Source organism: Poecile atricapillus, chromosome W, assembly GCF_030490865.1.
Source record: "Poecile atricapillus isolate bPoeAtr1 chromosome W, bPoeAtr1.hap1, whole genome shotgun sequence".
NCBI lineage: Eukaryota > Metazoa > Chordata > Aves > Passeriformes > Paridae > Poecile > Poecile atricapillus.
In genome coordinates this window covers 2,709,351-2,723,125 of record NC_081288.1, presented here as the reverse complement: position 1 = coordinate 2,723,125, position 13,775 = coordinate 2,709,351, and the positions used below count along the sequence as shown (strand labels likewise).

General features: G+C 43.0%; 1 protein-coding gene across 3 annotated transcripts in view; it reads right to left on the bottom strand.

Annotated features, from left to right (window-relative positions):
- Positions 1 to 13,775, bottom strand: part of LOC131591482 (MICOS complex subunit MIC19-like) — a 124,221-nt gene that overhangs the window by 16,904 nt on the left and 93,542 nt on the right. For all 3 annotated transcript variants that reach the window (XM_058862228.1, XM_058862229.1, XM_058862230.1), the window contains exon 6: positions 6,996 to 7,066. In XM_058862228.1, coding sequence (XP_058718211.1) covers positions 6,996 to 7,066 — 71 coding nt within the window. The remainder of the gene's footprint in view (positions 1 to 6,995; positions 7,067 to 13,775) is intronic.

Below are 13,775 nucleotides of genomic sequence, written 5' to 3'. Positions count from 1 at the left end.
GACATTGGGGCTTGGAGCAGCCTGGGATGGTGGGAGATGTCCCTGCTCACGGCAGGGGTGGCCCTGGATGTCCTTTAAGGTCCCTTCCCACCCAAACCATTCTGTGATCCTACAATTTAACCATTTCACAAGAAACCTAAATACTCATTTTACAAACCTCATTTTCTGAGTCTGACAGCCCTTTGCAACAAAAGCCAAAATTTGAGATGATTTCCCCAAATATTTGCTGCGTACTTTGCCTTTAAACTGTGATTTCCCTCAGGTGCAGTCCAAGCAGAATGGCTGTGGTGTATTTTTTACCCTGATTTTCCAACACCACTGGAAAGGAGATTAAAATAAAAGAGGGGAGCCACACATCATGTGGTAACAGAGATAAATGGTAATTCATTCTTCATCCTGTACCAAGGAACAGGTGAATTTCCCTTAAAAAAATCTCCACACCAGCTCTGGGAAACATTCTCCCTTCCCCAAAGAGAGGTCTGTGCTGGAGGCTCCCAAAGAGATTTGTAGGATTTGATCCTACAGATGGCTTGGCCTCATTAAAAACATCCTTAGAAAAGGTATTTGCAAATCTCAGCCACAAAAGATTAGGAAATACAGAACAAATTAATAATAAAAAGGAGCTGCTGTGGGGTTTAACCTCCCAGCTTTAATGCTGTAATTGGGAAATCAGCGACTCGTGTTTGGAGGAAATCCCAACAAAGGATAAGGCATTAAAACAAGAGGCTTTATTCCTTGTTTGGAATAAAGCTGGGGAGGGAGCAGGGAGCCAGATGTGCCCTGGCAGAGCCTGGAATGCCAAACACACCGGGAGGAGCCGCTCATTCCTCAGGAGCAGCTCCCAAAGCTGCAGCCAGGGCAGGGACTGGCCCCAAGGAGGACATCCAGGAATTCTCCTGGATCTGCTCCTGGATCTGCTCTGGCTGATTCCCAGCACTCCAGAGAAAACACAAAAAACCACAACCAGTTCCACCGAGGTGTGAGGGCAGAGCTTCACTCTCTGCTTTCAACTCTGTAAAATTCCTCTGTGTTCCTCTGTAAGCAAATGGAGAAAAGCAGCAGGGGCTGAACACGTTTCTCTTCCCCACACACCCACCCTGAACAGGAAAAGGATTTTCTGAACGGGGAAAGGACCTGCAGATCATGAAATCACAGAGTGGTTCAGCTTGGGAAAGATCATCAACATCATCCAGTTCCAACTCCTCTCCCATAGGCAAATTTTCCCACACAACTATCCCACAATATCCTACACAGTTATCCCACTCTATCCTACACAGCTATCCCCCCACAAAACATCCTACAATAATTCTCTTCTTCTACCTGTCCCCCCTCCCAGAAAATCTTTTATTTTATGTATCAATTAATATAAAATAAAATAAAAAGTCCTATTCCTGACTCGGTGCTTTACAAACGTTAATTTTAAGATTGCTTTCTCCATTACAGAGAGTAAAGGATCTCACTGTGGGAGAAGCTGGGGATAGCCTGAGGGGAGATTTAATAAATGTACCCATGATTTCTAGAAAAGGGGAAAAAAAAAGATTATGCCAAACATGGAAAGAATTGACTTGCCCTCTTTATTAATGTGCTATTTAAATTTTGAATAATGCATTTTAAAAGTTAATGTAACTCTCAAAAAACAGTTAGAGCTTCAGACCTGCTTCCTGACCAAACAAGCACATTTAAATTTCACATCAGAGCCCAGAGGTTTCAATGAAAACACATCCCCATGCAGAGATTCTCTGTGAAAGGGAAACACAAGGATATTCCACCAGTTTGTACCCAGCTCCAAATGCACAATTCCTGTTTCACCCAGCCCTGCTGAAACCCCTCACTCCCAATGGGCTGCAGTGATCAAAGGAACGAGGTTCAGTGTCTGTGTGGCTGCAGGGAAAGCCAAAGCTGTCATGTCTGAAGTGACAATCACAGGGAAACACACTTAAAGTGGCTTTAGGGAATTCTGAGATTCCAAAGGATAACTGGGAAATGGCCAGTTAATCCAGAATAAGGATTCTCTTATTTGTTTATAGGTGCAGAGAACTGAGACAGGGGAGCTGCTGCCCACACAAGTCCCCTCTTTAAACTGGAGCTGGTTGATGATTTTAAGGTCCTTGGGTCAAAGCACAATCCCTTTCACAAAGCAGAGAAAGTCCAAGAGATTTCCTGAGTGAGCTCTGCTCCTGCAGCCCTCAGGTGAATCCAAGAGGGGCAAACCCTGACTGAAAGAACTGAGCAAAAAAAAGAGTTTATTCAAAAGGAACAGGGTTTGGGATGGGCAACAGGAGGCTGGAAAGATTTATTCAAGTCTCTTTACTGATGTCTCCTCCCACCTGAAGCAGAATCCAGACTGGATTCAAGCTAAGAGGGGGGACAGCATCAATTCCATGCTGGAAACTCCAATCACACTTGGCCTGTGCAGTGAAATGTGTTTGAGATCAGACACCTCTGCTTGAAGCACCTTTAGAAACTCTGCTGGTGTCAGCACAGCTGTGTGTGAAGAGGTGCAAGAACAGAAAGAGAAATAAGATCTTTGGGTACCTCTGTTGCTAAGAAAAGCTGAGCTGAGTTATGGTGTTTAATTCTTTCATTCCCAGCATCACTGACAAACAGCTCACACCTCTCTAAGGATGTCAGGAGTAACTTGGGACCATCATCCCCAGGCAGAACACGTGACAAAAAAATCAAGGATACCACCAGGAACAGCATCATCAGAGCAAACAACCCTGCAATGATTCTGTCCTGACAAAGCACCACCTATATTTGCTGTATTTGTAAGAGAAAACATTAATTCAGGAGCTTTCTGTGCAGAGCTCACTGCCCTTGGCTAAGAAAAAAAAGCTTAACTAAAGGCACAAAGCCTGCAGGATTTTTTTTTTGTAGCTTCCCTATTTTCTGTTATTGAAAAAACAGTGTGTGGTATTTCATAAACAACTGGTCATTTGTAGTTTTAAATTAGGTTTCAAAAGCAGCTGCTTTTAATTCAGGGCCAGGTTGGATGGGCTGGAGAAGCTTGGTCTAGGGAAGGTGTCCCATGGCAGGGTTGGAATGGGATGAGCTTTAAGGTCCCTTCCACCCAAACCATTTTGGGAATCAATGATGTTATTTAAGGTACAACAGGAGCTGCTACAAACTGCAAGTTTGGGTCTGCACAAGGAGAAATAAAGCACAAATTCTTAGCTTGGCTGTTTGCAGCACAGGTTTCCACGTTACTGAGGCATGTGAGTGCAGCACAATGGTGACTGAAGATATTTGCATTAAGAAACTATCGATATTCCTAATTTACAGGCAGTGCAAGAGCCCTTCAAAAGTCACCATATGTGCCCCAACATCAGAAGGGTGATGGGGAAATAAAGCCACACGTCCCTGGACTCAGTCCAAAGTCATCAATAAAAAGCTGATTTTCTCTCCACCCTGTTTTTTTTTCCCCCTCAGTGTCCAGAGAATTGGCACCACTGCTTTGTGAGACAATTATATCTGAATATCCAAGTGCTGCTGTTATTAATTTACTGTGCTTTCATTATGCTCCTTCTCGGCTCACAGCAGCATCAGGAAATACTGAGAATATTTCAAATATTCACAGCTGAACATCAAACAGAACTTCATGGGGGAGGTGTCCATGGCAGGGGGTGGAACTGGATGATCCTTAAGGTCCTTTCCAGCCCAAACCACTCTGTGATTTCATGATGATATCAATGCCTTAAATTTTATTTCCAGTAAAAATTAACGACCCAGGCATTGTGATAGAGAAATCCTAATTAAAGGAAGATATGATATTAAATTGTCATTTATTCCCATTCATTCTATGGGAATTGATGGAGAGTCACAGCCAAAAGATTCATAATAAAGGGATAAAGCCACCTAAAATCTGTGATTCAGAATGAACACCCAAAACTTCCCAAAAAAAGGATACAGAGGATCCTCTGGATTACAGCTGGCACTGTCCAAGCAAACTTTGGGGAATTAATTCCATTACTGGGGGAACCTCACCCCAAACTGATCAGACAATCCCCCAGGAGGATTTAGGGTTCCCATCAGCCTGGATGGCTTGGAATGAAGATTTTCCCAAAAATAATCCAAGCAGCAAGAAGCGATTCCATGTTTTCCACAAGAGCAGCAGAGCAGGAGAGGAATGGCAGAATATTTAGGAAAAAGCACTAATGCACAGCTATGAATTCTAAATATACCACCAGAAATCAAAACCCACCAAAGATAAAAAACAATTATTTTAGGCTGCCTTTACCCTCTCTGCTTCTTAAATGAATAATGAAGATGTCACTTAGCTCGAGACACCACGGGGGAATAAAATGTCACCACCGCAGCTGCCGAATTTCCCACCCCCAGCCCTCCAAATTAAGGGAAAAAACCCACAAAACAAAGGGAGAATTTGATTAGGAAAAGTTCAAATCCTTGCCCAAAGCCTGGTTCTTCCTATAACGTTGCATTCTTCTCTTCTTGTGTAAACTCCTCATTATAACAGAGCCATCTTCATAATGGAATAATTGGGGTTATAATGTAACTGTGGGAAGATAATTCCAGCTTTAGGAGGGGCAGCATGGCCCTGTAATGTTGTTTTAATGTGATTTGGGGAGTGCAGGAACTGCCTGAACCTGCTCGTTTAGGATTTGATCAATGGGAATTAGGCTCATAAAGAGATGAAGCATTTGATAATTCCCAATTTGATCAATGTGAATCAGGGCCTTCGTGGAGATAAAACATTCCTCATGGACATTTGGAATATCAGGTTAATGCAGGCAACAACAGGAACTGCAGACACAAGACTTGCCAGGTCTCTGATCCAAACCCATGTGGGATATTTGTATTTTTCCCCTTTTAATGCGGTTTAATTATCCCTAAAGACTGATGAAGCCATGACTGATGTAATTTCAGGGATTAAATGGAGGAAGGAAAATCCAGGAAATATTTAATATGTAACAACACCGTCCACTTCTTGCTCTTGGAAATGTTGCAGCTTAAAAAGTGGAAGAAATTCAAGTTATATCACTAAAACTGGGTACCTAATTCTAGACATGCCTAAAATAAAGTCAGACTATTTGCTAATAACACCACAATTAGATCCATTAATCTTCCACTTGGAACCTGCAATCACAGGCAGCACATGGCTTTATGCATTAACAAAATTTAGCAGCTCAACCTTATTTAATTCTTCTTTTACAGCCAATTAAACAACTCTTTAAACACCACTGGAGCCTCTGTCCTCTCAATCCTCACGTGCAATTAAACTGCACATGAGAAGCGCCCGTGACACCGAAAGAGCATCTTTGGGTCTCACTAAATCATCCCTCATTTATCCATCAAGTTCCATAAAAGAGGCAGTGATAAAATAACATCTCCTGCATTGAAACCTTCAATAAAAAAGACACGGTGTTTAAAAGGATTTGATGTAAGGAAAAACCTTTACATTGTAAAGTAATATTGGTATTTCAGGCACTTCATCAAATCTGCCACAATTTATGTGCATATTTCAGGCACCTTTTTATTTCCTGGGTTGTTTTTTTTTTTTTCCTTTTGTTTTCTTGGAAGGCAATGGACCAATAGTGGATCCACTGATTTAAAAATTCCAAGTAATTTTTAGGAAATTTGGTTTCAAATGCAAAAGCAGCACAGTAATTGCAGTACTGCTATTACAGACCAGTCAAATGGATGATTTCAACTCACACCTTTAGTTTCTAGAAAATTAAGGATTAGGAATGTGATTCCCTGTACAAATCCTCCTCAGCAAATATTTCTTGATTTCTGCATCCTATAAAATGGTTCCCTTAAATTTCATTGATGCTCAGGAATGGCACCTTCTCTATCCCTCAGCTCCTTTTGTACACAAAAAGGAACCCAAAGTATTTGATTTACTCAGGAAATCTTTTCTGTATCAGGAGGAAAAACCCAATCCCAAACCCATCTCCCACCTCTGCCCACTAAACCCACCCAGAGCTCTTCAGCAAAACTTCCAATCCCAACAAAACCTTCTTCTGGAATAATGCATGTGAAATGAGGCAATCATTTCATTTGGGAAGCTGAAAATATCCCACTGGAACAGGGGAAAGAGACACCCAGGTGGGAATTTTATCCCAGCCTTCCTGGATTTCCAGACATGATGGAAAACCCTCCAAATTATGTTTAAACCAGACTTTGATCAATGGTCATCCTGTCCCTCTTGTTTAAGGGACAGATTAATTTAGTGCTCAATATACTCTGCACCATTAAACACTACAAAATTTTTATATATACACCAGAGAACATTCAACCATTCATGCTGTTAAGAGATAAAATGAGTTTTTCTTAGACTTTAAAATTTTATTTGTATCATTATCAGCAGCTCAGAAAGGACTTTTCTCTTCCTGCTCATCAAAAATCAAAACAAAACACAAAGCAGAAGAAAATCCCTCCACAGATCTACAAAAATCGTGGCAGAATAATTCATTTTCTGCAGCATTTCTTGGTTAGAGGAGAGAATTGAGGCTGTAAAAAGTTCTGTGTCCTCACTAAAATGATAAATGGAACCTCGAGCCTGAGGGATGAGGGCAGCCCAAAGGGAAGGTCCAAGGCTAAGGGTCACTGTCATTTTGATCCATCAATTACCAGATCTTCACTTCACTTTCTTCAGGACTAATAAAAATTATTTAATTTGACCTTCACTGTTGAGGGCAAAGTGAAATTCCTCATTTAAATCCTCCCCGTGCTGTGATTGTGATGCAAAGCTGGAATCCCATTTTTGGTGCTCCATCAGAGAAAGGGAATCTATTTTTAGGATATTTCACACTTCTTATCAACTATAAATTAATGAATGTATACAAAGTGTGCATCCCATTTCTCTGCAGCTTTTGGTTCCTATACATTGGCCTCCAAATTCTCCCAAATTCCCTCCTTTAAGGAACCAGAGGGACTGATAGGATCTGTGAGGGGGGGAAAAGGGAATTATTGTGCATTTTAATGTGCTAAGAACTCATCCAGCTGCCAGGAAATAAACAGGAGAAGGGACTCACTTGAACCGAGATGAGACTTCATCAGCAGCTTTTTGGTATTGCTCAGTGGTGACTTTGTAGAACTGGGCACTCTGGAAAAAAAACAGAATAAATACAGATGTCGGTTAGTATTGGCCACAGGTATGCTAATATCTAGACAATAAAACTGATTTTGGATTTAAGTTGTTTCAAAAACCCCTCAAAACCTAACTACAAAAGGACAAAGTTTCAGAAAGCACTTTTTTTTTGTTATTTTTTAATATTTTTTTTGTAAGTGTGCCTTGGTTCTGCAAAACAAATGGCTCTTGGGGAAGAAACTCTAAAGGGACACGAGGCAAAAATCCCATATTTAGCACAAGATGTTCCTGGAGTCTTTGCAACTTCTTCATTAGTAATCAAAACCAAAATACTGATTCTTGATTTCTCTGCAGTGCCCTGTTTGTGTTCCTCACACACATCTCCCTGCTCCTCACAGGCGACACTCGAGCCAAGCTTCAAAGTCCCACAATAAATTAACGATGGCTCGACTTTCCCTTTTTGCTCTGTGCCTCGAGAACGCCTCTCTAAGGAGTTCCTGGAATATTCCAAACTCCCAGGTTGCTTCAATCAGTTGCTAATTTTAATTTTTAAAGCCAGGTGGCTTCACAACAGATTTTCATCTCCCCTAAACCCAGGGATGGCTTTGACTCAGTTCTACAAAACCATTTATTTCCAAAGTACAGGTGAGAGATGCTCACCAAGCAACAGAAGATTTTTAGGTGTGAAAATGCTGTGCCAGGGGAGCCTCAGCTTCAATTTGGGAAAATTCCTTCATGGAAAGGGTGGTGAGGCATTGGAGCAGCTGCAGGGGTGGAGTCCCCGTCCCTGGAGGGGTTTAAAGCCATGTGGAGGTGGCACTTGGGGAGGTGGCACTTGGGGAGGTGGCACTTGGGGATGTGGCTCAGTGGTGACCTTGGCAGTGCTGGGAATGGTTGGATTTCATAATCTTAAAGGTCTTTTCCAGCCTAAAGAATTCAGTGATCCTACAGCCTGAGATAAATGGCTGGAATGTTGTTTTGCTTCATGTCTCAATAACAGAGAGGTGGCATTTTTCAGGAGGTTTTTATAGCCTCGGCACAGCTGGACCTCTGCTGTAATAACCAAGGCACCTGGCTGCCCAGCTGGAGGGAGAAAGCAAAGTTTAAGCAGCTCAAAACTTCTCTGAAACCATTTTCATCTGAATGCTGGTGGAAACAGAGAGTGGAGAGGTAAAAACGTTGTGCTGCCACTTGCAAGAACTCTGGTGTAGCTTTGAGTCATCGGCGTCCCAGGGAGTGATGTTAACATGGCAACAAAATCCTGACAAGCCCACACTGTGTGATTACATCAAAACCAGCTGAATCCTCATTTTAACAACCTGGGACTTTATCCCGTGCTTTGGAGTTATTGATGCCTCAATATTGATTTGGCATCTTTCAAATATTTAACTTGTGTCAGGCTGAGGGAGAGCTGGGAATGTTCATCCTGGAGAACAGAAGGTTCTGGAAGAGCTCAGAGCCCCTAAAGGGGCTCCAGGAGAGCTGGAGAGGGACTGGGGACACAGGGAATGGCTCCCACTGCCAGAGGGCAGGGATGGATGGGATCTGGGGAAGGAATTCCTGGCTGGGCTGGAATTCCCAGAGCAGCCCCTGGATCCCTGGAATGTCCAAGGCCAGGCTGGACACTGGGGCTTGGAGCAGCCTGGGACAGTGGGAGGTGTCCCTGCCCATGGATGGGGTGGCCCTGGATGTCCTTTAAGGTCCCTTCCCACCCAAACCATTCCATGATTCCACAACACACATGGATGCCACGATCCTGTCCATGGGAAGCACCATTCCAATTTTAATTTTGGATAAAATAAAGCAGTTTAGCTTAAGACGTTGATGTATGGAAAAGCAATATGACAAAAAACATTTTTAGGGGGGAAAAAAAATGGAAAAGGCTTTAAGTGGAGAGATCACTCTTCCATAAAAGTCACAGATGACACAGGTCTGTGGTCACTGGGTGAGTAAACATGTCCTGTGGAATATTTAGCATTTTATGAGCAGTGCAGGTCTCACTCCTGAAATTCCAAAAGAGGTAAGCACCAACTACAAAAAAATTGCAAAGAAAAACATTTTTCCCTCCCACTTAAAGATTTCATCTTCCGAGCTTCTTCCTTGAGAACGATAATCTTGAAATGTACCGAAATCAGTGAATAAAATGGCAGCTCCAGACAGGGGTAAAATTGTATTGCAGGGCTAATATTTTCTCCCAAATGAAAACAAATTGGGTGAGAGGCGCTGCAGACAAAGGTCAGGCCTGGCTCAGGAGGAGCAGAGAGCTCTGCTGCAGTCCCCACTGCCAGCCCCAAACCTCATCGCTCACTCGCGCCACGGCCCCGCTTCCCACGCGCGCCACCAGAGCTCGTTTATTTCTTCATAAATCATCCGTGAGCAAAGGGAAGTGAAATTCTCCTCACACCAGCGAGCCCCTGGCATCCAGCAATCCCAGCTGCCCCATCCCAGCCAGGCCCAGGAGGATGGGGTGGGGTGGGATGGGATGGGATGGGATGGGATGGGATGGGATGGGATGGGATGGGCCCGTGATGGGCGGCAGGGTGAGCGTGGCCGGAGCAGGGCCGAGATGATGAATGGTTCTCCATCACCCCCTGTCCCCTCCCAGGCCAACATGGACTAGAATCTTATTTAGGCTGCCATTTATCTTTCTTTGGCCTGGTCAATAAAGATGAACACAACAGTTGTAAGGATCGATTGCAATTTTTTCTCATTTTCAAGCATGAAGGAGCATTTCTGACATAAAAACAATATTCAGGGTGTACTTGTTCTGCTTTTTAATTGCAGTTCAAGTGATCAACTGAGCTGCTCTGTATGCCCAGAAGTTTTAATCCTACAAGCTATCAAGAAATCATTTGTTATCTTAGATGAAGTGTGCTGTTTGTTGGCTCAGGTCTACTACTGAAATTCACTCAGATTCTCTTTTAGAGATAAACTCCCCATAACCCAGAGATGAAGTTTCGTTTTCCAAGCCCTCCCTAATCCTTCAGATAAAAGTGCAGTGGTCATTTCCCTAAAAACAGATAAAAAATGCTGCTGTAACATCATTTCCTCATCTCCAGATAAAAGCAGACATTTATCATCCTCATCCCTGGAAGCATCCAAGGCCAGGTTGGACGGGGCTTGGAGCACCCTGGGATAGTGGGAGGTGTCCCTGCCATGGCAGGGGTGGCACTGGGTAAGTTTAAAGTCCCCTTCAAACCCAAATCCAGCGGTTTTGGCCCAAAGATAATGAAGATACTGCAGTAAAATTGAGTAGCAAGTGGTGCCTTTTGCAAAGCCACCCTCAAAGTGAACTGAGAGAAACAGAGGCTGAACGAGAAGTTAAAGAGAACTTCAATTTTAATTCTAAATCCATCCAATTTGCCCTGATACGTACACAGAGCCACAGAAAATATAAATAAGGCCAGAAGTCAGGAAGAGAAAAATGAGATCTGGCCACGGGTGAAAGTGTTTTCACCACATCTGCCACCGAATTAATTTTCCCTGAGAGAAAGTGGGAGCAGAAGCTTCTTAAAGCTGGAGGAATAAGGGGAGAATTATTTCTCTCAACAGCTCTGATTTCAAAGGTCTGTGTAAGAAAATAAATGCCTGGAGCCCCTCAGAAGGTCACAGTTTTGTCTGCATGGGGGAGCTCAAAGCACGAGTGCACCTTTCACTCTGGGCTGAAAACCTTCAGATTTGCAAGCAGGGAAAGTTCTGAGAGCTCCTGTGTCATCCAAGCTGACAGAAGATTATCAAAAGAACCAGGAGAACTTGAGATCCCTCATTTAATTTCACCAGAGATACCTCACCTATATGCACGACTTTATTACAAATGTGGTGAAACTGTTTTTACTGCAGACAGACCACGACTGATTTTGGCATTGAATTCTTGCTTTTAAACCCTTAAAGCCCTGAAGAGATTCATTATGACAGTAACATTCATGAAATCTGTTTAAATTTTTTTTTTTTTAATTAAATTTAATAGTTACGTAGTTAACAGTTGATTTGACAAAGGAAAAAAAAAGACTTTTGACTTGCATACAAAAGAGACAAATCTGCCCTTTGCTTCAAGTTAGTGCTGGGAAAGACAAAAACGAGCCCAGCTTGACTCCAGCTCAGCTCAGCACCTGCTCCACCCACCAAAGGAACCAAGGGCTTGGGCTGTTTGGCACCTTTGAGAATCAGGGGAGAATTTTTAATTTAAAGACTTCTCTCTCCTTCTCATCCTCCCCCACGGAAAGACTCAAAGCACCGGCAGGCAAAGATTATCCTGTTCCCTGAATGGCAAATTGGGAAGTTTTCTGTGCCTCTTTTTAATCCATTTCTGCTGCAGTTAAGCTTCTTTTCTCCCTTAATTGTACTTGTGGCCATTTCATCTCAGGATCTTTAACGAAGCCATTTGTGGATAATAGGGAGCATTTTGTTTTAATCATCCTGTTGACACAGAGCCCGAGATCTGAACGGCCTTAAAAGAGATTTCCAAAGCCACAAGGAAATTGTTTCACTTATTTTAGTCCAGGCTCAAGACTGACCAGGTTGCTCCAAGTCCCATCCTTAGACTTGGACATTCCAGGGATCCAGGGGCTGCTCTGGGAATTCCATCCCAGCCAGGAATTCCTTCCCCAGATCCCATCCATCCCTGCCCTCTGGCAGTGGAAGCCATTCCCTGTGTCCTGTCCCTCCAGGCCTTGTCCCCAGTCCCTCTCCAGCTCTCCTGGAGCCCCTCCAGGCCCTGGAATGTTCTGGAAGCTCTCCCTGCATCCTTCTCCTCTCCAGGAGAACATTCCCAGCTCTCCCAGCCTGGCTCCAGAGCAGGGGGGCTCCAGCTCTGGGGCCTCCTCTGGACTACAGAGAAAAAAGCAAGATTAGAAGAAATAAACTTTAAAAAAATCCTGTCATGGTTCATCCTTGGAACTGCCACCAAGTGAGTGAGGAGAGAAGGAATTAGGGAAGAAAAGAGAATGAAAAAAAAGAATAAAACCATCAGCTGTTCTGTGCCTCTACAGCAGTTCCAAATTACATTAAATTATAGATTTATAAATATGACCATTCCAATGGCATTTTCATTTGAATTTAAAGTCTCTATTTGTCCCTGAATTGATTTTAATAAGCTATGGAAAACCGAGCATTTAACATCAGACAGCTTCCCAAGTAACACTGCATCTTCATTCTGCCTCCAAATGATCTATGGATGAGGGAATTTCTTCTGAAATGTCAGCAGATCAAGCCTGTGCTTGAATTTTTAGATAAGTTATTCTTTATACAAGTTCTGACTGCTCTCATTTGATCCAGCTGCTCTAGTCAGTCAATTGGTGCAGTTTTTATTGCAGAGATGAAACTAAGGATGTCCAAATCCACATTCAGAGATCCTCCATAACACTTAAGACTTCTACTCTTGATTTAAATCCCATTATCAGCTCCTTTTTAATGAGGGGACTGACTGTCCCTCACAGGGGGAAAGTTCTCTGGATCTACCACAGGGCTGAAAATCAGGTTTTTATGAAATCTATCCAAATGGAGCATCTTTCCACAAAAAAATGGTCGCTGCCCAAAGCAAACCAGTTTTTCAATCCTGAACTACAGTGCCTTTGGAGAAGGACCCAACAAATCCCTTCCAGCACAATTCAGGAGAACTCAGGGACTAAAGATGAATGGACAGAGCAGGGGATGAGCTTTCACAGCAGAGGAGAACTGTTTTATGTGCACTAAGTGGGAGAAGTGGTTACAAGCCAGGGAAAGAGAATTCAAACTGAAAGAAAAGCCCCACAGAAACAAAAAATAAAAATAAAAGAAGCAAAGGAAGCAACCTGGGATCCTGGACTGAGCCTACAGAGGACACCCAGGTAAGGAAGCTGAGACTAAGGCAATTATCAGGATTTTGGTGGTGCTTGCCTAGAGCTCCCAAGTTCAAATTCAAGTGCAATTCCCTCTCTTCTGCCTTTAGAAAACTTCCTTTCTCCGTTGTGTCCTGGAAGAAGCTGGGTCAGGACCAGGCTGACCCTGGGACAGAAGAGATGTCTGAACTGTTACAGACTGCAGGGAGGATTTGGGACACCCAAAACCACCCAGTACCTGTTCCTGCAGAGACATAAAACCCAAAAAGTATCCAAAGGCGTTGCAAATGCCACAGACCCACCCAAACAAAAACCTGGAAAGTGTCCCTGCCTATGGAATGAGATGAGGTTTATGGTCCCAAACCAATCCATGAAAACAAAGGAGCAACATGTGCTCTGCCTGGCAAACATCCTGCAGGAAGGAAATTCACTTCCCATCAGTGTTTGCTTGATTCCATGATGGGTGCTTGTCAAGGATTGCAGTGATATTCAAAGATGTCAAAGATATTCAGAATGCAGCAAGCAGGGTAAAATATTTAACTCAGTTATCAGCAAAAAATGGGGGGAAAGAGAGCGATTTTTGACCTTTTCTTTTGAATTAAAACTCAGTTTTTCAGGCATCACTAACTAATGCCTTTAACTGCAACTATTAATGGCTCTGAAGTTTCTCCCCAGCCATGCCTCACTTCACTTTTCTGCCCTGCTAGAACATCGATCTCTAATTTGTTAACACTCAGAGCTGCCAAAGAAAATGAAAACCTTTGTGAAAAGGACAAATCTATTCCAAGTTCTTACAGCTATTCAGCCAAGCAGCTAATCTGCATGTAATTGTAGTAGTGGTGTTAATACAAATGTGCTCAGGCTTAGAGATGCACCTGAAAATGCACAAGTGTATTTATGGCCCCTCC